Genomic DNA, 24,617 nt, shown 5'->3' with positions numbered 1-24,617 from the left:
TAGATAGATAGATGGATAGATGGATGATCAAAACGTAATGTACTACTTTTTGTTCCGGGTCTTAATTTGAACAAATAACACAAATGTAATGAATATTGATTAACACCACATTAATTAGATTTCAAAGAGCAGATTTTACATTCAGCACAAAAAGTAGTTCAGCCTTTTCTGGAGCAGGTAGTTTTCAATGCAAGCCTACTCTTTTTACCTTAGCAACAAAACGTATAGCACCACTGATTAACATTCTGCAGCCTTCATAACATTGAACAGTTCGAATTTACCCTTGGCTTAAAGGAGCTTATGTGGATTGTCTCTCCAAAGATGAGTTCAGTTCCAGCGTGAATTCAGCCAGCCACTGGGCTTTCTGATACTAAGCTGAATCTCTTGGCCATTCCAGATCTCCGAACGCATCTCTCTGCTGCCAGTTTAGAAAAAACTTCACCTGTTGCTAGGCACCAGAGTTCTGTACCTCAGGTCCACTTCTAACGCCAGGGAATGTGCTCTTTTAGACACACACATACCCACGGTAACAAAAACAATAAGACCTTTCACTGTGAAATTTTTCGTTTTTTTTTGGCCTGAGTGTATGTAGCTGAACATGAGTATGGCAACTTCTATTTTCTGTTAAAGGCTAAGCACCGGCGATATGAAAGTGTCAAACAAATAAATACAGTGGAATTTGAGTTCCTGGCTTGTGTTTATTGATAGTCAGAAAACATGTTATTTCTTACTAATTCAAGGAATAAGGTTTAAAAGACCGTTAACCCCCCCACCCCAACGGTGTTGGGAAACTCTAATAGGCGTCTTGCCTGTGACGTAGATGGTGGACAACAACTCTAGAAGCTGCACTTAATTTAATGCAAAATGACAAAAAGGTGTGTTGTTTTTGGCTGCAATCATTCAATGTACAGTGGGACATCTGTGAACAAATGGCCCAAAGATCCCAAAATATCCAGAAAATGGACTAAATTTGTCAACTTTAAACGGGCACTTTGGAAAGGACCATCCGCTCACTCCGTTATCTGTAGCTCATTTCACTGGCGCTTTTCCAACAATATGGGCATGTAAGGACACCAACGAAAGGTGTTCAAGAGCCTCTGTAACATGGAGGTAAACAGGGTAAGGACACTCACTTCGCCTGTTTTAGTTGGTGTTAGTTAACGTTAGCTTGACTCGCTAAACTCGGTGGCTCAGATTATACTCGGCTACGTAGCTGCATTACGGAGGTTTATAGTGTCGGATGAGTTCGACTTCGATCACATTTACAAGAATAACGGTACCTCTACATTTGAGTTTAGCTTATTGCTAGGCTATTGTCATGAATAATGTTGGTTATTTAGCTAGATACTGTCATAACAGTCAGTCATAACGGTGTTTTACCGCGGCGTTGTTCAGCTGTTGTCCACCAGTGACGTCACGGTCGCGTTCAAGAATTTCCGTAGCGAGCTCGGGTTTTTCCGTCAATTTAATAAAATTGTCAGTTTTAAAGCAAATTAAGCTGCTATTTTCATTTTAATTCATACTTATTTATGTCAGTAACTACAATAATGTGGAATATTCATGGAGGTCCATTAAGTGGTGCTTAGCCTTTAAGCTCATCAGTTTGTTTGGGCATCTGTTATGCTAACTGAATTTATTTTTCACATGCATTATTTCTTATATATTTTATTTTTTAATATTATATTGTGAGAAAGGTTCATATTAATAATCAGCATCACTGCAGCAGTATTAAGAATTATATTCAAAAGCTTGCAAATGATAGTAGAATAGGAGTCTGTGTTTACTAGCATTATCACGAGAAAAGATGTGGGGTGAGGCAGCTGTATCCAAACAGGGAACGGAAACTCAGAACCAAGTGACCTAGGGCAACAGGAAATGAACACTGCAAAGGTGACAATTCGCTAAAGACAGAAGCACAGAAAGTGTGAACAGTTCTTAGAAGCTCCACAGGTTAATTTGTAAACGGGTCAGACGTGCAGAACACAGACTAAAAAGTGAGACATTAAAACCACATCTGATTCAAACCAAATCCGTTCTCTATTTTTAACCTGATGATTTAAAGAGAAACACTCACATCTTTGCATTTACTTACATTTACATAAGTATTCCCTTTCTACAATCATTAAATTCTGACAAAAACAAATCGAAGACAACACGACCAAACCACATCTAATTACTTACACACACTGTAAAAAAATTAATTGTAAATTTTACAGTAAAATACTGGCAGCAGAGTTCCCAGCCATTTACTGTATTTTTACAGGAACACTACTGTATTTCAAATTTACAGCATATTACTGTAATTGAATAATACAATAATTTACTGTAAATACTGCGATTTACAGTAAAATACTGGCAGCAGAGTTCCCAGCAATTTACTGTATTTTTACAGGAACACTACTGTATTTCGAATTTACAGCATATTACTGTAATTGAATAATACAACAATTTACTGTAAATACTGCGATTTACAGTAAAATACTGGCAGCAGATTTCCCAGCCATTTATCGTATATTTACAGGAACACTAGTGTATTTCAAATTTACAGCATATTACTGTAATTGAGTATTACAATAAAATACTGTAGCAGACTTGCTGTAAATTTACAGCAATTTTTTACAGTGCACTTTCATACGTAAATGCTACTAATAAACTTTTTTTTTTTTGATAAATTTGCCTTCATTGAAATTTTTATCCAAACTTACCCTAAGACACAACAGAAACAGTTTGGGCAAAAACCAACACAATAAGCCCAAATGAATCATTCTTTAGATTTACAATCTGGTAAACAGAAGTACGTATTTACTTTCAAAGTTCCAGTCTGGACTCTTATCAGTGAGAGGGAGGGGCTAAACAGATTAGCCCTGAGTGTCAGCTGCTCAGGAAAAATGTGAACTACTGTAAAAAAGAAAATTCTACAGAAGTCCAAAGCAAGTCGTTTCATGTTCCAAATAAGCTCCTGTATGAGAGCCAGAGGGTGAGATGTGACGCTCGATCAGCAGCTGACAGTTAAGGTTCACTCAGTTTTAAGAGCATGTTAAAGACAATATTCGCAAAGCAACACTCATTCCACTTTCTTCTCCCCCACTCGTCCTCTTATTAAACTGTTTTGTTTTGCTAGAGCAGGACACACTGAGGTTTCTGAAAAGGGGTCTAATCACACAGCTCTAAGGCAACAGCCTGTTCCTAAGCACCGGCTTCTGTGGGTATTCCTTCCACAGTGTCCATGAACTACAACTTAACATGAGAGTAACGTAAGGCATTTCAACACCATCACACAGAACAAGTCTCTGACAACTCTGAATCTGGCAGCTCTTTACCTCTCTGTTCTACAACTTTGAATTTAAAATGTACATCCTATACATAAATTATACAAAAGTGACCCCCAAGAATATAATAAAGAATAAAAAACTTACATGAAAGTTCAGACTTCTGATGTTAATTTACTCTGTCAGCATTAAAAGGGGACTCTAACTCCCCACTCCCAAAGAGGAATAAAACAGTGATGAAAGGAAACTAAAACTTCTGAACAACTTCCCTCCTCGGCATGCGCTCTCACGACAAAGGCAATATCTCCATGCTGACAAAAACAAACGAAGTCACAGAAGGAAGATAAAGCAGTAATTCATCCCTCCTTTATGAAGGTATCCAAAGGGAGAAGAAAACAAAATCCTCCTGCGCCTCTGCAACCAGAGCCAGAGAGAACGCGAGAGTGTGACAGAGAGAGAGAGAGGCTTACCAGTGTGCTAGTTGGGTTGAGCTGTGGAGGTGCTGAAGAAAGGAAGAGCAGATGGTGCACTCACACTAAACAGCTCAATCCCACAACACATGAGCTAGCTGCATGTCATGTGACCCGCTGGCCAAAGTCGCCTGCAAAGCAGATCTGAGACATGTAGATGCTTGTCTGTCTAGCCCTCTTGTCCCCAGTAAGGGTTTTTGTTAGTATAACTTCCTGTGTTTTCCCCATTCTCCCTTTCCCAGGAACAGATATGATGGCTGTTTTACAACAGTTACAGGTACGACTGCAGGTACTAAAGCTGAAAATAATAAATAAATATCAGTGATATTCTTTGTTTTCTCACTCTGTGGAAAAGTACTGTACAATAAAGTTAAACCAGAATATTTTGACCACTGCCATGCACTCACCGCCCATTTTCTCAGTTCCACTGGCCACACAGCTACAGATTATACAGACTGTAGACAAACTGTTGTCCTACATACCTTGTTTGCCACTTTTAGCCTGTTCCTTAATGGTCAGGACCACCACTGGACCACAACAGAGCAGGAATGATTTGGGTGGTGGATCATTCTCGGCCCTGCAGTGAAACTGATACTAACATGTGGTGGTGCTGTGTGGTGTGTTAGTGTGTGTTGCGTAAATAATGTTGTGTAATGTAACGCATTGTAAGTTGTGTGTCTAGGACTAAAAATCACACATTAGTAGTTGTTCAGAAATGAAAAATGACGGTCTGAAACTTATAAAATGATATTTTACTTTTCAAATAAAACCTCAGAGAGACAAAAAAAAAACAAAATCTAAAATTAAAAATGGAAAAATATTAAACAAGCACAAAGAAAAGTGAATTAATCGTGTGAATCAACAGAAAGAACAGTATTTATAGAGTAAATAAAGTATTTACAGTGAAAACAAGTCTCACACAACCTTGACCTACTTCTTAAACATTCTGTTGTAGACACAACCTGACCAATCCCACCCAAACCCTGAAGACAAACCTGCCCCCACCTCTCTCTCTCATTGTTGGCAGGTTAGAAAGTACTCTATGACCTCAACTCTTGCACAGAGCTGAGTAAAAAGCAGAGGAGACACAACAATACAGTGACAGTGGGAAAGATTTTAGCTATGTGGAGAAGTTTGTGGACGAGGGCTCAGCCAATATTTCTACAGAAAAATATTTTCAAAATCAGAGGAATCATTTGAAATATTCAACTTCAGACCGAATCTTTCACAACAGAATCATTGCAGTCACATTAGTCATAAACTTACTATCCAGCTTAAACTACTTAGACTCCTCTGTGGTAACAACAGGTGTTCACCAAGCTGTCCGTCATGGTCTTTATGCCTTAATCTTCTCTGAGATCTTTCTAACCCTTTCTTTTTCCTTCTTAGTGACCATTCTTTAACCCTGAGCTACCTGTTTCCATATAATCACTGTCTCAAGAACAATTCTGAATATATTTCTGACCATTCTTATTTTATTGTCCCACCCCCAGACACAATAGCTGCTGTCCATGCTGCATGAACTTCTAAAGGTCAATGAGCCGAAATAAACTCAAAAATTAATGTTAATATTTTGGCTACAAAGTTTTTCATTACTAGAATCTACTTAAAAACCTCTGTAGACAGACAGTGCCTTGCGGAAGTATTTAGCCCCCTTTAACTTTTCAACGTTTTGCCACATTTCAGGCTTCAAACATAAAGATATAAAATTTAATTTTTTTGTGAAGAATCAACAACAAGTGGGACACAGTCCTGAAGTGGAATGAAATTTATTGGATGTGTCAAACTTTTTTAACAAATAAAGAACTGAAAAGTGGGGTGTGCGATATTATTCGGTCCCCTTGCGTTAATAATTTGTAGCGCCACCTTTTGCTGCAATTACAGCTGCATTTTTCCTTGTAACAGCTCAAGCTCAGTGAGGTTGGATGGAGAGCGTTTGAACAGCAGTCTTTAGCTCTTTCCACAGATTCTCGTCTGGACTTTGACTTGGCCATTCCAACACCTGGATACGTTTATTTGGGAACCATTCCATAGTAGATTTGGCTTTATGTTTTGGATCATTGTCTTGTTGGAAGACAAATCTCCGTCCCAGTCTCAGGGCTCTTGCAGACTCCAACAGGTTTTCTTCCAGAATGGTCCTGTATTAGGCCCCATCCATCTTCCCATCAATTTTGACCATCTTCCCTGTCCCTGCTGACGAAAAGCAGGCCCAAAGCATGATGCTGCCACCACCATGTTTGACAGTGGGGATGGTGTGTTCAGGGTGATGAGCTGTGTTTTACGCCAAACATATAGTTTTGCATTGTGGCCAAACAGCTCGACTTTGGTTTCATCTGAGCAGAGCACCTTCTTCCACATGTTTGGTGTCTCCCAGTGGCTTGTGGCAAACTTTAAACGAGACTTTTTATGGATATCTTTGAGAAATGTCTTTCTTCTTGCCACTCTTCCATAAAGGCCAGATTTGTGCAGTGTACGACTGATTGTTGTCCTATGGACAGACTCTCCCACCTCAGCTGTAGATCTCTGCAGTTCATCCAGAGTGATCATGGGCTTCTTGGCTGCATCTCTGATCAGTCTTCTCCTCGTTCGAAATGAAAGTTTAGAGGGACAGCCAGGTCTTGGTAGATTTGCAGTGTTCTTTTCAATACGATTGCTTGCACAGTGCTCCTTGGGATGTTTGGGAAGCTTGGGAAATCTTTCTTTCTCCAAATCCGGCTTTAAACTTCTCCACAACAGTATCTTGGACCTGCCTGGTGTGTTCCTTAGACTTCATGATGCTCTCTGCGCTTTGAAAAGAACCCTGAGACTATCACAGTTTGCTGCACTGAAAGTAAAGGGGCAGAATAATATCGCACGCCCCACTTTTCAGTTCTTTATTTGTTAAAAAAATTTGACACATCCAATAAACTTCATTCCACTTCACGATTGTGTCCCACTTGTTGTTGATTCTTCACAAAAAATTTAAATTTTATATATTTATGTTTGAAGCCTGAAATGTGGCAAAAGGTTGAAATTTTCAAGGGGGCCGAATACTTTCGCAAGGCACTGTAGATACAGTCAGTTCATTTGCAAGTGTACAAACCTCCAGAAGGAGGAGCTCTTGCTGGTTTTCTTCAGCAAAATGCTTGAGCCTAACATATTTTTTTATGTCCTATTTAAGGCAACAGTGCTCATAGAAAATAGAGTAGAACAGACTCTAACAAACATTTCAAAACTGACTGAGAATGTGCCCCCCACACCCCAACAAATGTATGTAAATTATTATTATTTATATGTATTCATTTTTTATGCCTGTATATGTGTGTAAAAGTATAGACCACATAGATGGATGTGTATTTGTTCTGTCTGTGGACCATGTGTATCAAGTGAAGCCCGATCTCAAGGTGGTTTTTGTTGAAAATGTTAATCGCTTGTCAATGTGTTTTAATGACAACAAATTAAAAGAAAAACTTAATTCAGCATCGCAACCAAGCCAAAGTAACACAATAATAACTGATAACATGCATTCAACTTCTCTTCTAGCAACAATTAGCGCTATCCTAAACACATGGTAGGAGTTGTATGCCCTGGTTAACTCACTGATCCTTTGTCACTGAGAAAGAGGAGGAGGAAGTTCCCCCTTCTTTTGAGGGATGGGTACAGGTGTGGCTCCCAGGAGGTGCATAGGCCAAAGGTCACAATCGAGAGGATAAACTCTCACCTACACAGCTGCTGCCTGTTAACCATCCTGACTCTCTGATACAAATTACTACAGGATGCTTCAGCTTCAGGAAAGAACTTCTGAGAAGAGTGTAAAAGATGAGAAGAACAACACACACACACACATTAAAAGGCCTAATATAAACATCACGTCATAAACCAATAATATTTCTTAATTTTCTAAATGATAAGTCATTTTGTCCCATAGAGGGGGTGAGCATGGTTACGTTAGGTTCATTTGAAGCTGTCTACAAATTCGGACATAGTGTGTGTGTGTGTGTGTGTGTGAGTGAGTGAGTGAGTGTGTGTGTGTGTGTGGTGTGTGTGAAAGTGTGTGTCAGTGAGTGTGTGTGTCAGAGAGTGTGTGTGTGGTGTGTGTGAGAGTGTGTGTCAGTGAGTGTGTGTGTGTGTGGTGTGTGTGTGTGAGTGAGTGAGTGAGTGTGTGTGTGTGTGTGTGTGAGAGTGTGTGTGTGTGTGTGTGTGTGTGTGGTGTGTTTGAGAGTGTGTGTGTGTGTGTGTGTGTGTGTGGTGTGTTTGAGAGTGTGTGTCAGTGAGTGTGTGTGTCAGAGAGTGTGTGTGAGAGAGTGTGTGTGTGTGAGTGAGTGAGCGAGTGTGTGTGTGGTGTGTGTGAGAGTGTGTGTGTGTGTGTGGTGTGTGTGTGAGAGTGTGTGTGTGTGTGGTGTGTGTGTGAGAGTGTGTGAGTGTGTGTGGTGTGTGTGTGAGAGTGTGTGAGTGTGTGTGTGTGGTGTGTGTGAGAGTGTGCGTGTGTGGTGTGTGTGAGAGTGTGCGTGTGTGTGTGAGAGTGTGCGTGTGTGTGTGTGTGAGAGAGAGTGCGTGTGTGTGTGAATGTGAGAGAGAGAGAGAGAGAGAGTGTGTGTGTGTGTGAATGTGAGAGAGAGAGAGAGAGTGTGTGTGTGTGAGTGTGTGTGTGTGAGAGAGTTTGTGTGTGTGAGAGAGTGTGTGTGTGTGTGTGAGAGAGAGTGCATGTGTGTGTGTGCGTGTGTGTGTGTGTGTGTATGTGAGAGAGACAGAGCGAGAGAGAGAGAGAGAGAGAGAGGAAACAATGGAGAAACTAGTGAATGAGAGCAGCTGGAAGAATGCACATCTTTATCTGTCCTATGCACCACTTCAACACAACATCAGAAACGTAACACCCGCTAAACCCACTGCCACAACTGCACAGCTGCATCAACATACTACCCCCCCCCCCACACACACACGCCTGTACTCTCCTACACAATAGCACACATTCATTCACTAAACATACACTACTTCATTCATGTTCCGAAGCATACAGGATGCTTCTGGTGTTGTCCATATCAGCGCTGTAAAGGACAGTCTTTCAGTCAAATGCAAAATGGGTTTAGTTAATTTTCTAAGAATAAATTCACTGCACACCCCAACCTCGTGTTTCCAAACATTAGTCACTTGGCAAGGGGTCCAAACCCTAACATGTGACTGTACAGGGTGGGCCATTTATATGGATACAACTTAATAAAATGGGAATGGGTTGGTGCTATTAACTTCCTGTTTGTGGCACATTAGTATATGGGAGGGGGGTAAACTTTTCAAGATTGGTGGTAACCGTGGCGGCCATTTTGAAGTCAGCCATTTTGGATCCAACAGGAAGAGGGTCATGTGACGCATCAAACTTATTGGGAATTTCACAAGAAAAACAATGGTGTGCTTAGTTTTAACATAACTTTATTATTTCATGAGTTATTTACAAGTTTCTGACCACTTATAAAATGTGTTCAAAGTGCTGCCCATTGTGTTGGATTGTCAATGCAACCCTCTTCTCCCACTCTTCACACACTGATAGCAACACCGCAGGAGAAATGCTAGCACAGGCTTCCAGTATCCGTAGTTTCAAGTTAATGATTAATATCACAAACCATTCCCATTTTATTAAGGTGTATCCATATAAATGGCCCACCCTGTATAACCCAGGAACACAGTGGTCTGAATGAAAAGATATTTTGGATGCTTAAATATTACAAACACACAGAACACATATAAAACTAACAACTAACTGCTAGTTACACCTGGTACTTACAGCTGGCCACAAACAACAAACAACAATAAACAGCACCAGGCGATGGGAGTGACATGCTGTAAATGGATGTGTATAATAACACAGCACCCTGTAGAGCAAACATCAGCACTCAGAGGCCATTTGGTCAGTTACAGATAACCTCCCACCACTGCACAAGTGTGTGTGTGTGTGTGTGTGTGTGTGTGTGTGTTCTGGCTACAGAACAGACCATCATATTTTCTTAATATAAAAAATTACTTTAAAATATAATAACATTTTACTACACAAATATTTGTTTTAATTTGTAAAATATAAATCTAATTACACAAAACTACAGTGCATCGGGGTGGGATGTTCATTTTAGGCAAACCTGATTGCGCAAGCCACACAAATGTGTGATAAATGTTCAACACTTCAGGCCATGGGAGGAGTCATGCACAACATTTAGCATCCAAAAAAGTGCCACCTGGGCGGCACGGTGGAGCAGCAGGTAGTATCGCAGTCACACAGAGACCTGGAGGTTGTGGGTTCGATTCCCGCTCCGGGTGACTGTCTGTGAGGAGTGTGGTGTGTTCTCCCTGTTCCTCCAGGTGCTCCGGTTTCCTCCCACAGTCCAAAAACACACGTTGGTAGGTGGATTGGCGACTCAAAAGTGTCCGTAGGTGTGAGTGAATGTGTGAGTGTCTTTGTTGCCCTGTGAAGGACTCCTCCTCCTGTTGGACTCCTCCTCCTGTTGCCCTGTGAAGGACGCCCCCTCCAGGGTGTATTCCCGCCTTGCGCCCAGTGATTCCAGGTAGGCTCTGGACCCACTGCGACCCTGAATTGGATAAGCGCTTACAGATAATGAATGAATGAATGAAAAAGTGCCACCTAGCATCCCACTGTTATACATTATATACCGTTCATTCACTGATAACCAGAACACACACTGTGAGTCACTTTAAACAAAGAAAGAACTCAGCTCAGCCTACATCTCTAGCCTAGACACAGGACCACCTCTCATATCGTTTACTAGAAAACACAACATTTGTGAAGAGTTAGTTGGAGGATTACAAAAGTGATATTTACTGCATTCAGTACATAATGTTAAACTGCAGTTATCACAAATGCAATGTGATATGTCATAATTATGAGATACGTATCTAGTTTTAACGACATAATATCTCGTAAAAACATACTATCTCATAATAACGAGATGCTTATCTCATCATAATTATGACATAAAAAATGTTGTTTAGTTTTAAACAATCTGTAGAAAAACAAAAGAAACTTAATTGTGCTATTAGCTGATCATTTTATGATAGAATATGATGATGGAATTTGATGGCCAGCCAGGAGTTATTTGGCTAGAGGATGGAAAAACAAACAGACTTTTGTGATTGTACTGTCACATAACTTGCAATGACTAATGTGTTCATTCACTTCAGCAATATTCATTTTTCTCGAGGTCACTTTTTCTACCCACTCAAATAAAAAAATCTGCAGTGACGGCTCAATGCTCGCCTTCAGATGGAGGCAGGAAAGAAGCTGGCTGTGTTTTAATAAATAAAACTTGTCAAAAGCACCTCGGCCGGCCGCGGTCTCCATAGAAACCCCATTGTGAGTGAGCTGTTGCTGGGCGGCTGAGGTGAGCGCAGATGGATCAGTCCTGAACGCTAACGGCTCCGCGGTGAATTATCTTCGAGAGAGAGGCAGAGATTTCTGACTGCAATCAGCAGAGCGCTCTTTCACAGCTCTCATTACTCAGAGCAGAGAGAGCATCTGAGGAACACCTGTCAGGAGCCCGGAGAATTTGTGCATCTCAGTTCATCTATCATTTCCCCATCAAGCTGACGGCTGTTCCTTGGCCTGGCTCTCTCGCCTGGGGCTAAGCTTGGCCTGCCTGCCAGTTTCACTCCTGTTTTCATTCAGCCTTTTCTGTGCTCTGTTAAGTTCCTTTGGGCACCGTCTGCCACATGGCCAGTGTGAAGGTGAGCTGTGGGGCACCGGCGGCAAAGCACACGTCTCACACACTTTCCACACACGGCACTCTCAAGCCTTTTTCACAGGTGCACATTTACTTTGGAATTTAACAGTAATTACACAGGAAGGGGTTAAGTGTGAACTTAAACTGGAGTCACAATCCTAGACACAGCTATTTACCGGCACAAGACCAAGTCAACACACAGGAAATGGGACCGCCTTACGTCTGAAAAGAAAACAATACATTAGCGGTAAAAATAGTGACTTTTGAGATTACAGCAGGCAAAGCGTTCATTCTTAAACAGCTACAGAATATTTATGGGTCACGGTGTCCAATCAGAATCATTGGGCGCAAGGCAGGAACACACCCTGGGCATCATACACTTACACATTCTCTCACGGTTAACCAACATGTGTTATTGGACTGTTGGAGGAAACCTACACAAACACTGGAAGAACACAACAAACTCCACAAAGAGTCACCGGAGGCAGGGCTTGAACTCACAAACACACCTGGTTCTGTGTGACCCGTTGTGCTCTGGTGAATAATATGAATGAGTTAGAGAGGTATATATCCCCTGTGAAGCAGAGGAACCCCATTCTCTGGACTAACGAAGCACCACAGTATCTTTGGGATGAGCTTGAGTTATTTCAGAATAAACATTGGGTTAACAGCTCATAGTGCAATAAAGCAGTGTCGGAGCTGTTGGCCATTCAGGCTGAGAACAATTACAGTGGACGTGTGTGAACGACACAAAGCCAGGGTATTACCTGTAAAACGATCCCATTAATGCCGAGGGATATGTGTGTGAAAGGGGCTACACACACACACACACACACACACACAGGGAGTGGCCCTGTGAGTCACTAGGAGGAAATTAGTGCCCTGTTTTAACAGCCATAAAAGAAGGACTGAAAAGAGTTAAGCTGCGTTTGTGATTCAAAGTGTTCTTCAAAGGTCAAAGGTCAATAAGTGGGTGTGCAAACACTAGGATGACTATGTGTCCATGTAAGTTTGTGTGCTTAAGACTGTGTCTCCCAATCCTGGTCCTGGAGTAGCTTGTGCCCAGCACATTAAAGGTGTATTCTCTGCTTCACCACACCTTATTTAAGTTATCAGTGAATTAACGAGGCCTAACTGGATTGAAGTAGGTGTGGCTGAGCAGGGAAAACACAAACATGTGCACAGCAGGGTACTTCAGGATGAGGACTGTGCATGTGCATGTTATATTTAGAGATCTGGAGCCCACCATTCAACATAGTGCTGTGTTGTTTGATCCCTTTGGTATTTATTGCTATTTATTTGATATTTTTGGTGTTTTATTAGGAACCCAGAGATGAAAATGTGAAAAGTAGGTTGAATATGCCCCCTTTAACAACAGGTTAGACATTGATTTTTACAGTTATTTATGTCTGAAAATGAGCATTTCGGGGGGAGAAGCATTAATATCTGTCCCAACATTTCAAAAATGCAATCGTGTGCACACATGGGGTGTGTGTGCGTGTGTGTAAAGGCTGGTGGTACTCACTGGGTGAAAGTGGGCGGGAGGTGCTGTGGCTGGGTGACTCCTCTGTGGTGAGAGAGGGCAGATCACTGGATGATTCTCCCAAACTCACTGAACTATGCCCCTCAGATTCCGGCACCACACTCCAGAAACTGACTGAAGAACATACACTGTGTCTGGGCTCTGAAACACAATTAAAAAAATAAAAGACCTGAGTCATGGATACACCACACAACAACTGAGACTAGGGGTCTCATGCTAATTTGTCAGGCATAAACATCCACCTAAGGACCCTTATGTAATATATGGAAGCACTTACAACTGTTTAAGAAAATATACTTCATATGGTATGTATGGGGCGGTATGGTGGCGCAGCAGGTTAGTGTCGCAGTCACACAGCTCCAGGGACCTGGAGGTTGTGGGCTTAATTCCCGCTCCGGGTGACTGTCTGTGAGGAGTGTGGTGTGTTCTCCCTGTGTCTGCGTGGGTTTCCTCCGGGTGACTGTCTGTGAGGAGTGTGGTGTGTTCTCTCTGTGTCCGCGTGGGTTTCCTCCGGGTGACTGTCTGTGAGGAGTGTTGTGTGTTCTCTCTGTGTCCGCGTGGGTTTCCTCCAGGTGCTCCGGTTTCCTCCCACAGTCCAAAACCACACGTTGGTAGGTGGATTGGCGACTCAAAAGTGTCCGTAGGTGTGTTTGTGTGTGTCTGTGTTGCCCTATGAAGGACTGGCGCCCCAGGGACAAGGGGAGAACACACCAACTCCTCACAGACAGTCACCCGGAGCGGGAATCGAACCCACAACCTCCAGGGCCCTGGAGCTGTGTAACTGCGACACTACCTGCTGCACCACCGTGCCCCCCCAACTAGATAACATCCCAATGAAAAAGAATCCAGTCACATCTGTTTCATTCATTCAAATACTTAACGATTTACCCATTGCTGACAACAGTGTTACCTTGTGCAGTGTATAAAGAAAAGCGCCAAAGAAGGAATGGGACACTGAATCAAGGTCACCCTTACTCAAGCCCCAATACTCGGGGAAACTCATGGCGGAATTCCATCACAGCCTTCTCAGCAGAATATAAGGTCTAACTGCAACAAAGACGAACACACTCCCTGGATTTCAGAAGAACTTTTATGGATGTTGGGGAGATGTCTACAAACTAGTATTATAGTTCAGACTTACAGTCCTCCCAACCCACCCCCAGCCTCCCCCACACACAGCTCATTTACTTTGTTTCCCTAATAGGCAGGTGTTAACTTTGAATAACAAACAGAGACAATTAAATATTCACAGTGGGAGGAAAAGTGCTTCAGCAAACGGATTACACATCATGGATGAGAGCCTGTATGTAGTGTGTGCTGATGGGTATCAGACCAATTAAATAGCATCACAATCAATCCGCTCAATGGTGTTAATTAACATTCCTGTAAATGCCATCAAATGTGAGAGTGCTTTTGTTCTGAATGACTGTGCAATAGAGCACTGGATTCACAAGGAAATAATATACAGGAGTTTCAGAAATAGTACACACTCTGCTGAATATCTTCATTAAAATGATAGTTTAAAAAATTTTAAGACAACAACATATATAAATATCTGTCATTCATTATCTGTAACCCTTATCCAATTCAGGGTCGCGGTGGGTCCAGAGCCTGCCTGGAATCATTGGACGCAAGGCAGGAATACACCCTGGAGGGGGCGCCAGTCCTTCACAGGGCAACACACACTCAGTCACCTGGAGGAAACCCACGCAGACACAGGGAGAACACACCACACTCCTCACAGACAGTCACCTGGAGGAAACCCACACGGACACAGGAAGAACACACCACACTCCTCACAGACAGTCACCCGGAGGAAACCCACGCAGACACAGAGAAAACACACCACACTCCTCACAGACAGTCACCCGGAGGAAACCCACGCAGACACAGGGAGAACACACCACACTCCTCACAGACAGTCACCCGGAGGAAACCCACGCAGACACAGGGAGAACACACCACACTCCTCACAGACAGTCACCCGGAGCGGAAATCGAACCCACAACCTCCAGGCCCCTGGAGCTGTGTGACTGCGACACTAACCTGCTGCAACACCGTGCCGCCCACACATATATAAATATATGAAATAAATTTTTTTTCTTAACTTTCAGTGGTATTCAATGTAAAAACACTGTAATCCAAGTAATTTTGATCATTTCTATTGGTCAATTCTTCATGAAAATATCACAGAAAAAACAGCTGCTCTCATCAAATTATGCTGTAAAAATCAACAAAAATAGAAATACATGGCTTTATTTATGTGCAATAATCCACACCCTCCACCACCATTCACCCAAATATGTTCAAATACAGAAAAAATAAAAAATATGAATATAATTAATACATCATTCAGAACATCACAGAACCTTGCAGATCACAAAGCTCAAGCTCAGAATGAGTTGAAGGGTCATTTCTCTGGTGGTGGCAGTGAGAACATTAATCTGGTTCCACAGCGGTGTATAAAGCTCAACAGGGAAATACAACAGCAAACTCATCACAGGAGTTACAGTAACTATCTGACACAAATCACTGAAGGGAAATGGAATGTTTCACCACCATTTCTGCTTCATGTCTGATCATAAACAGACAAGGAAATGGACACAAAAGGCCTTGGCCTGGCCTGATCTAATGGACTGCAATGTGATCACAAATCGTACCTGGGATTTTATGCCTTACATCTGGATCACTTGTTACCAGGATACATCACCATGGCAACAGATGCTGTCTGCCTTCTCTGGGGAAAGTTAACTTTGAGATTATGGACAGTACATTGTTTTGAAATTAATCAAAAAAGGTGACGGGGGTCAGAATCATGCCACCTTCCTGATGGAGATAGACACTCTGATCCATTTCTGGTCACTTTTGGGTGAAATGCAACTATAGCAAGCAAGTCAATTATTATGTTTTATAATACACATTAAATAGAAGAATAAAGACAACAGACAGCAACACAACTGTGGAACAAAAGAACCAAAGTTAACACAGCGACCAAATTCAAATGCACTACATTTAGAAAGAAAGTTGTTCATTAAGATCATAAAATAATCATGATTGCACTTTGTATGTTTGGTGAAGCTGAAACGCAGTCAGGAATGCTGTTGCCCAGGTATGACAACACACTACATTTGAATGTTTCCTTTACCACAAAATAAACAACATAAGAACAAATGGTTCATTCATTCATTCACTCATTATATGTAACACAATGTGTGTGACACACACACTCACATTCACTCACACACTCACACCTACAGACACTTTTTTTTTGAGTCGCCAATCCACCTACCAACGTGTGTTTTTGGACTGTGGGAGGAAACCTGAGCACCCGGAGGAAACCCACGCAGACACAGGGAGAACACACCACACTCCTCACACACAGTCACCTGGAGGAAACCCACGCAGACACAGGGAGAACACACCACACTCCTCACAGACAGTCACCCGGAGGAAACCCACGCAGACACAGAAAGAACACACCACACTCCTCACAGACAGTCACCCACTCTGATTTACATGACTGAGAGAAAACCAAAAACAATGTCATATACAAAGTGTCATAGTTATTTTGAATGCATGTACAATGTTCATTAAAATGCCTTCTAAATCTGCTCCCTTGCTGACAATGTGAATGGATTAGTCATGTCCCCACAGCTTTGCTCTCGTGCAAGTTGTCAGAAAGCTGTCTAGAGAGTTGAGCACATTTACACTTTTCTGTGAGACAGTAACCACAGACTCCCTGTCTGATTTTCTCACTCCCTTCACAAAATGCACCCAGGATCAGATTTAACCGTGGGTTTTGAGCATGCTACACCATATCAGCATCTGATTGGTTTATGTTTAAAGTCATTTTCTCCATTAACTTCAAGTGTTAGCGAAGCAGTGCTGTGTCAATGACAGCGGTGCACATGTTGACTTCCCCAAAAGAAACTCTGTGACATTGCAGGAAACTTCAGACATGCATGAGGTACCCCGGTTCATTTTCCCCACATTTGATGAAGCATCCATAGCTCAGAAACAGGCGTGCACACATGAGGGAACAGCTTTCAGTGCAACAGGATTGCCAGCCTTTCCAAGCCTGTTATCTCAAAGCGGCAAATTTCAAATGGATCATTTTTCTTTCATGACGCTCCTTAATGGAAACGCTCTTTTTTTCCAGTCACGCATAAAAATGCACTGCTTCATATGAAGCTTTAGCAAATGAAGTAATTGTGAGATTTATTGAGATCACCATGGCAACACAGTGTCTCTGGCATCCCACACTTGGTCAATTTGTGAGCGCTGTGGGAGATGTTACTGAGATCAATCTCTCAGCACTGCTAAGACAACCAATATTTTTACTCCACAAAAGACGGTGACATTGCACAAGTTTACGCTGGATATACGAGCTGCTAGGTATTTTAAGGTAGCTTAAAATGTATCTTCAGCATCTCCGGAGGATTAGAAAGACCAGCAGTTCCCTCTCCAAACCAAACAAACACACATCATGGGGGAACATTCCCCCTAAATCATTGGTGTTGATTATTATAATAACAGTTCTAAGACAGAAGTGATGAAGCAGTTAAAAATCCTGCACACCGAGGCACAATCATACTCTGGGTTATTCTTAAGAGACCTGATGCTACATCACCCTTCCCCCTGGCAGACTCCGAGCAAGCGCAGGCACAGAGAAAACGCAGTGTGGCGTTAATTAGAAGGGTTTGGCCATTTGAGTGCTGCTGCTCCCAGCCCTCTCATGAGGGATTTGCACAGAGTTGGCTGCTGGCAGTGCACCAGGACTTCATCTGACAGAGCAGGCTGAATTAGGGCGTGTGTATGCCTGTGTGTGTGTGTGTGTGTATGTGTGTGAAGGAGAAAGACAATCAGACAAACAGAGAAAGAAAGGAACAGGCAACATATGATTTGAGTTTCATAATGAAGATATTCCTCATATTACTCAGATAGAAAGTAAAACAGTGACCTCACTGGGTGTACAACTGGCTGAAAATTCCTAGTAATGACCATTTTAATCACATTAGAGGATGAACCGTAAGTAGTTATTTCTAAAAAAAAAAAACACAGCTATATAATATCATAAAGTATTCAGAACATTAAAACGCTTTAATGACCACATATTATAGTGACATCATGAGGCCTGGATCTCTACTTTACTTAAATCCAATTAAAACATGGCTACCGCTCATGTGTAGGACCTACTCTTTTGAACATTAACTCGTTAACTCGCAGCAGGTAGGTGTCGCAGTCACACAGCTCCAGGGGCCTGGAGGTTGTGGGTTCGATTCCCGCTCCGGGTGACTGTCTGTATGGAGTGTGGTGTGTTCTCCCTGTGTCTGCGTGGGTTTCCTCCGGGTGACTGTCTGTGAGGAGCGTGGTGTGTTCTCCCTGTGTCTGCGTGGGTTTCCTCCGGGTGACTGTCTGTGAGGAGTGTGGTGTGTTCTCTCTGTGTCCGCGTGGGTTTCCTCCGGGTGACTGTCTGTGAGGAGTGTTGTGTGTTCTCTCTGTGTCCGCGTGGGTTTCCTCCGGGTGACTGTCTGTGAGGAGTGTGGTGTGTTCTCTCTGTGTCTGCGTGGGTTTCCTCCGGGTGACTGTCTGTGAGGAGTGTGGTGTGTCCTCTCTGTGTCTGCGTGGGTTTCCTCTGGGTGACTGTCTGTGAGGAGTGTGGTGTGTTCTCTCTGTGTCTGCGTGGGTTTCCTCCGGGTGACTGTCTGTGAGGAGTGTGGTGTGTTCTCTCTGTGTCTGCGTGGGTTTCCTCCGGGTGCTCCGGTTTCCTCCCACAGCCCAAAAACACACGTTGGTAGGTGGATTAGTGACTCAAAAGTGTCCGTAGGTGTGAGTGTGTGAGTGAATGTGTGTGTGTCTGTGTTGCCGTGTGAAAAACTGGCGCCCCCTCCAGGGTGTATTCCCTCCTTGCGCCCAATGATTCCAGGTAGGCTCTGGACCCACCGCGACCCTGAACTGGATAAGGGTTACAGATAATCAATGAATGATAACTGGGCGACATGGGAAAAAACAGGAGCAGCCGGAGGAAACCCACAAGGATTTCATATAATATTAAAGTTTATTCAAAGCACTACTCTCAATGGCTGATTGGTCGAGCAGGACAAAAATGAAGAAGAAACTTCATATGTGGTGTGTATATATATAAATAAACATATATATCTGCAGCATTACCTTCTCTAGCCTGGGAATTGTGCAAAATACCTGCATACCTGTGGTGTTTCACATACATTCTGTTGGTTTTAAAGGTGTCGTTCAGAAAAGATTAAAAAGAAACAAACACTTTTTATAAAATTCTGAATATGTTTCCTCAAAATTCCAGGTCTGTTCTTGTGCTTGAAACTGTTCTAATGCGTTTACGAAGTGTCTGTAAACTACAAAAAAAATTAATAAAACGCCTTGGTCTGGTGCTTTTTCGCTCTCTGCTCACAGCAGAGAAATTGCATCTGGAGTTTAAATAATGGCAATACCTCCACATTTTTTAAAAGCACAAACTGAGATGAGGATATTGATCTATTTCTCTTATACAGGTGGGTAACACTGACTTATGTTTGCTTTATCAATTACTTAAGATGGAAACATCTCTAAATTCGTGCTAACTGCATGAAATTAAAAACAGATCGAAAGTGCTACAAAACCAAAAAACTCAAATAAAGAATGGGTTTTTGTGGTACGTGGTCTACACAAACCTGGAGTGGCAGGCAGCCTTCCCTGGCCCACAGGGTTGGGTGTATTACTCAAGGGCAACTCAGCCATGGACTGAGGGAGGGGGAAATCGATGTTCCTTCACTCTCACCATCCCCAATTTTCCTGCCGGTTGTGGTGATCAAACTAGCTACTTTCCAGTGACAAGTACTATAACCTTTAGGTCACAGCTGCCCCCTAATTGCAACTGCACTTCCTACAATAGGTTTTATGCTGCAATATTACTTCTACTATTTCACTGCAACATAAAAGAAGGAATCTTGTTTGAGACAGACAGATTGGACGGTAACAAGTGAGCAGAGGATAAAATTAGTACCTCAATCAAGTTTTTATACATTTAGCAAAGCAATGATATTGATCAAGGTGTCGTACCTTTTACCTGCGGTGGAGGTGGAGATGGGCCCCAGGGCTTTTCATCAAACTGCACCCAGCTGCTGCGATGCTGCACACCCACAGGGCCCTCCTCAGACCACACCCCGGAGTCCACCGCAGACGAAGGAAAACGAGCCATTGTGGGGTTGTCTGGGAAACACAAGAAACACTTTGTCGCTGTCCAATCGAAAACATGAAACAAAAAAAGTCATTTTGGAATTTCTAGTAGGACATTCATTATTAAATTTTTACACAATGTAAAGAACCACTTTTGAGGTTTTATAAATGTCATATAACTTTGTGTTCATAAATTTGTAGACAATCAACTTCTTGCTAGTAATCAGGGAAGTCATGTGTCATTTTTATATATATATATATATATATATATATATATATATATATATATATACACAGGGGTTAGACAATGAAACTGAAACACCTGTCATTGTAGTGTGGGAGGTTTCATGGCTAAATTGGAGCAGCCTGGTGGCCAAACTTCATTAACTGCACATTGCACCAGTAAGACCAGGTGCATCCAATGGTTCAAACATTGTGTCCTGAAGGCGGTGCCGTGTATCAGGACGACAATGCACCAATACACACAGCAAGACTGGTGAAAGATTGGTTTGATGAACATGAAAGTGAAGTTGAACATCTCCCATGGCCTGCACAGTCACCAGATCTAAATATTATTGAGCCACTTTGGGGTGTTTTGGAGGAGCGAGTCAGGAAACGTTTACCTCCACTAGCATCACGTAGTGACCTGGCCACTATCCGGCAAGAAGAATGGCTTCAAATCCCTCTGACCACTGTGCAGGACTTGTGTATGTCATTCCCAAGATGAATTGACACTGTATTGGCTACAAAAGGAGGCCCTACACCATACTAATAAATTATTGTGGTCTAAAACCAGGTGATTCCGTTTCATTGTCCAACCCCTGTGTATATATACATATATATAAAAACACAAGCTTCTTTTTACATTTAACCCAGTTTTCAAAAATGTCGGGACATTTTGCACAAGTATCTGTGTTATGTACATTTTTTAAAGCTTTATATATCTTTTTAAGAAAAGATGTTTCTTTTTCTTGGTGTCCACCCTTGCCCTACATGGGCTGGTAATTCTCCAAATGTTCTGAAACGTTTGACAATATTCAGTACGTTAGATGACAAAAGACTTTTTTTTTCCAACCTTGCACTTAAAACTGATCTGTTTGAACAAACTGACAATTCTCTCATGACGTTAGACAGCAATTATAAGGTCTGAACTTTTGGTGGATGCTTACATTTGTCTATGGGTAATGGCTTTTTTAAAATGCTTTTCAAACTTATTTTGCCCCTGTCCGTAAAGTTTAGAGTGTGCTGCAGTCATTCATTCATTCATTCATTATCTGTAACCCTTATCCAATTCAGGGTCGCGGTGGGTCCAGAGCCTACCTGGAATCATTGGGCGCAATGCGGGAATACATCCTGGAGGGCATCCACAGGGCAACATAGACACATTCACTCACACCTACGGATACTTTTGAGTTGCCAATCCACCTGCAACGTGTGTTTTTGGACTGTGGGAGGAAACCGGAGCACCCGGAGGAAACCCACGCAGACACAGGGAGAACACACCAACTCCTCACAGACAGTCACCCGGAGCGGGAATCGAACCTACAACCTCCAGGCCCCTGGAGCTGTGTGACTGCAACACTACCTGCTGCGCCACCGTGCCGCCCCGTGCTGCAGTCATCACATACTAAATTTGTTTACAAAACACAGTCAAATATGTCAGTGAAATCATTGGAAATATGTTCTAGTTATTTTTCTCAGTTAAATCAAGGTTCAATGGAATTACAAAAATAATTATCACAAAATAATAATTAAAAAATAAATAAAATAAAATAAAAAAATGAAAAGAAATCACAGATTGCTTTTTACTTAATGTCCCGACATTTCTGGAAAAGGGGTTGGTAGCAGTGAATGTGATTGTGTTCCCACAGAGCCCTCATGTGTAGCTCAAGTCAGTGGAATCTAACAGCAAGCTGACAACACATTCTTATGGTAAACACAGTCATTTGAGCCATCCACAACAGCAGACCAAATCCCCACTGAAAGAATTCACTTTTTATAATCTTACTGACGACATATGATTGCTGTCAAAGAAATACACATATAGTGCCCCTTAATATGTCTGGACATCTGTGACATACTGCAAAATGTATCAGGTTCATGACAAACCAAGTGGCATTTATATTAATCAAATTACTACAAACTTGTCACTGTCTTCCGAAAGGGAACTAATGTGTTCTGTTATTGTTTTGCAGATTACTGCATGCCTTCATCCAAAATCATATTTTATCCTTTTAGAATTACCATTAACCTGTCTAAAAATGCTATGGAAGTTTTGAGTTTATAAAAGATTATTCCTCCTACCTAAAATTTCAGGGTCATTCAAATATCTGATCTGATTTTTTTTTTTAAAAGTGTCACAATTAAAGAGAGTTTGTTGATAAAACAGTCAGCTACGGTGTGTTATTAATGTTCTTACCCGATTTTACTCAGCAGAGACACACTGCATAAATCATGCATCATTGAAAACCAGCTCTCAGTAAGTAAACACAAGCTGATGTGAATGAGGAAAGAGGGCAGATGAGGCTTTTGCACCTGGGAGGTATTTGAATTGTTTGCCAGGCCATGTTCCCTTAGTAAGCCCAGGGTAAATGCCAGGAAATGTTGAGTGTATTAGCATGTATCTGCCTGCTGGTGCATACCTGTGAGCTCTGGCTCGCTGTTGAAGGCCACCCAACCTGGACGGGCCCTCGTGCCCAAGCTGCTTTCTGTGGAAGCCATGGTGCTGAGGAACAGCTTAACACTGCTTTAATTGCCACGCTTCAGTTCTTCAGAAATACTGCATCCATGTGTAGAACAGAAAGACTGAAAGAAAACGAGGGATTCCATTAGGATTTTTTATCTAAGTTATGTATCATAAGAAATACACTGGAATCATGTGCACTGGATAATTGTGAACTGCCCTTTCGTTCTGTGAAATCTTCAAAATTAAGAGACATTCTCATGTAAAGTTGCCAATTTAACAATAAACAAGCTTTTAATAAAACTACAATCAATGGCAAAGGGTTGCAACGCATTTGCGATTGAGCCAAAGTAGTATGTTTGTACCAAAGTTAAATTCTGGCAGGCAGTGATCTAGCGATAGCAGTAACCTCATCACAGTGGAGAAAAAGTGCTTGACCGGGAGCCTGCGGAGAACGTGTCCCGACAGAGCACATTACACAAACACAAAAAGGAGGAAGCTCCTTGGAAAACCACAGGAAAGAGCTGACATTGTCTGATATACAACTGAAGACACCACTCTACTCTCTACATAAGCTACACACGCCCTGTGGCTACAGACTTTCAAGGCTATAAAAAGCGGATGTAAACTATACATTATGTATATGACATCCTCTTGCCATTCAAGTTTAAAGCGTCCTGTTGCGTATTCATCAAAAGTTACCAGTATTCCCTCAGAACCGGGAAAAGCTTCAAGGCCACAGAGAATCTGAAAGGTCAGAAACAGGGGAAAAAAACATCCTGAAAAGTGCGATAGGCACTCATCCATTTTCCACATCAGAAGAAACAGAAAGAAGCAGCTGTCCTCATGGCTACACTTGGAGATGCTGCAGGAATTGTAGAAATGTGTAGTGATGCTGAGATGTTGTTGTTGTTTTTTTTCCTGTAGATTTGTAGTCCAGACACACGCTGGGCCCCTGCCTCCATCGCTTTCTCTCTCGCTCCCTCACCCTCTCTCACTCTGGACACAAAGCAGGCCCCTCCCTCTCTCCTAGGACTTCATTCAACAACTCCCAGAAACACTTCACACCCACTGTTTGTTGACCAACTCCAGGGTTTCACTTGCCATCAGAACACGCCCAGAAACTAAAGCCAAAGTTAGCTGACTTCAAGGTGCTGCACACCAGGAGTAGAGTTCTGTCTTCAAACAATGACAATAGAAACATGGAAATATGCATGGGTTCAACAATGAAAACAACAGTGCCCAGTCTTTTATTAATTGTTAATGTGTTAATATTTCCATTTCAAACCACTGAATACTTGGTTTTCTTAAGTAATAATTATGAGAAATCAGATTTTTATCTGATTTTTTATAGATTGTTTTGATTATTTTATCGGTTATATAGTAGAATTCAGAGCTGAAACCACTAGATTATTGATGATTTTATCGGTTATACAGTAGAATTCAGAGCTGAAACCACTTGATTATTATTTTATCGGTTATACAGTAGAATTCAGAGCTGAAACCACTGATATATCTAGATATAACTATTACCGTTTATATATACACACACACACACATCATGATTATCCAGCAGCGGGTTTCTAAAACCTTCTCAGACCCACATTAGCTCTGGCAGGACGTCCCACAGATGAGCGTGAACACAGACAAGTCCAAAAGAGTCCTGATACCATGAATCATCCACACGCACTCACACACACACTGCTCCAGCTCAAACAAAACCAAACTCCTTCCATCCTAAACTCACACTGGCTTGTGTCT

At 42.0% G+C, this 24,617-nt stretch overlaps 1 protein-coding gene across 4 annotated transcripts in view; it reads right to left on the bottom strand.

Annotated features, from left to right (window-relative positions):
- ston2 (stonin 2) overlaps window positions 1-24,617 on the bottom strand; it is a 43,076-nt gene that overhangs the window by 11,052 nt on the left and 7,407 nt on the right. Inside the window, exons 1-4 of one of the 4 annotated variants that reach the window (XM_066675703.1) lie at window positions 23,559-23,664; window positions 22,816-22,978; window positions 20,057-20,206; window positions 12,965-13,123 (exon numbers count right to left, since the gene is read on the bottom strand). In XM_066675703.1, the coding sequence (XP_066531800.1) occupies window positions 12,965-13,123; window positions 20,057-20,206; window positions 22,816-22,894 (388 nt within the window). In that variant the 5' untranslated portion in view covers window positions 22,895-22,978; window positions 23,559-23,664. Of the gene's footprint in view, window positions 1-3,416; window positions 3,553-3,739; window positions 3,835-12,964; window positions 13,124-20,056; window positions 20,207-22,815; window positions 22,979-23,558; window positions 23,665-24,617 lie in introns of those variants that run through there. The other 3 variants (XM_066675693.1, XM_066675709.1, XM_066675715.1) reach the window with 3 other exon arrangements.

The sequence above is a fragment of the Hoplias malabaricus genome, chromosome 1 (genome assembly GCF_029633855.1).
Source record: "Hoplias malabaricus isolate fHopMal1 chromosome 1, fHopMal1.hap1, whole genome shotgun sequence".
NCBI lineage: Eukaryota > Metazoa > Chordata > Actinopteri > Characiformes > Erythrinidae > Hoplias > Hoplias malabaricus.
Note: the sequence above shows the minus strand (reverse complement) of the source record. Positions and strands in the feature narration are given on the sequence as shown.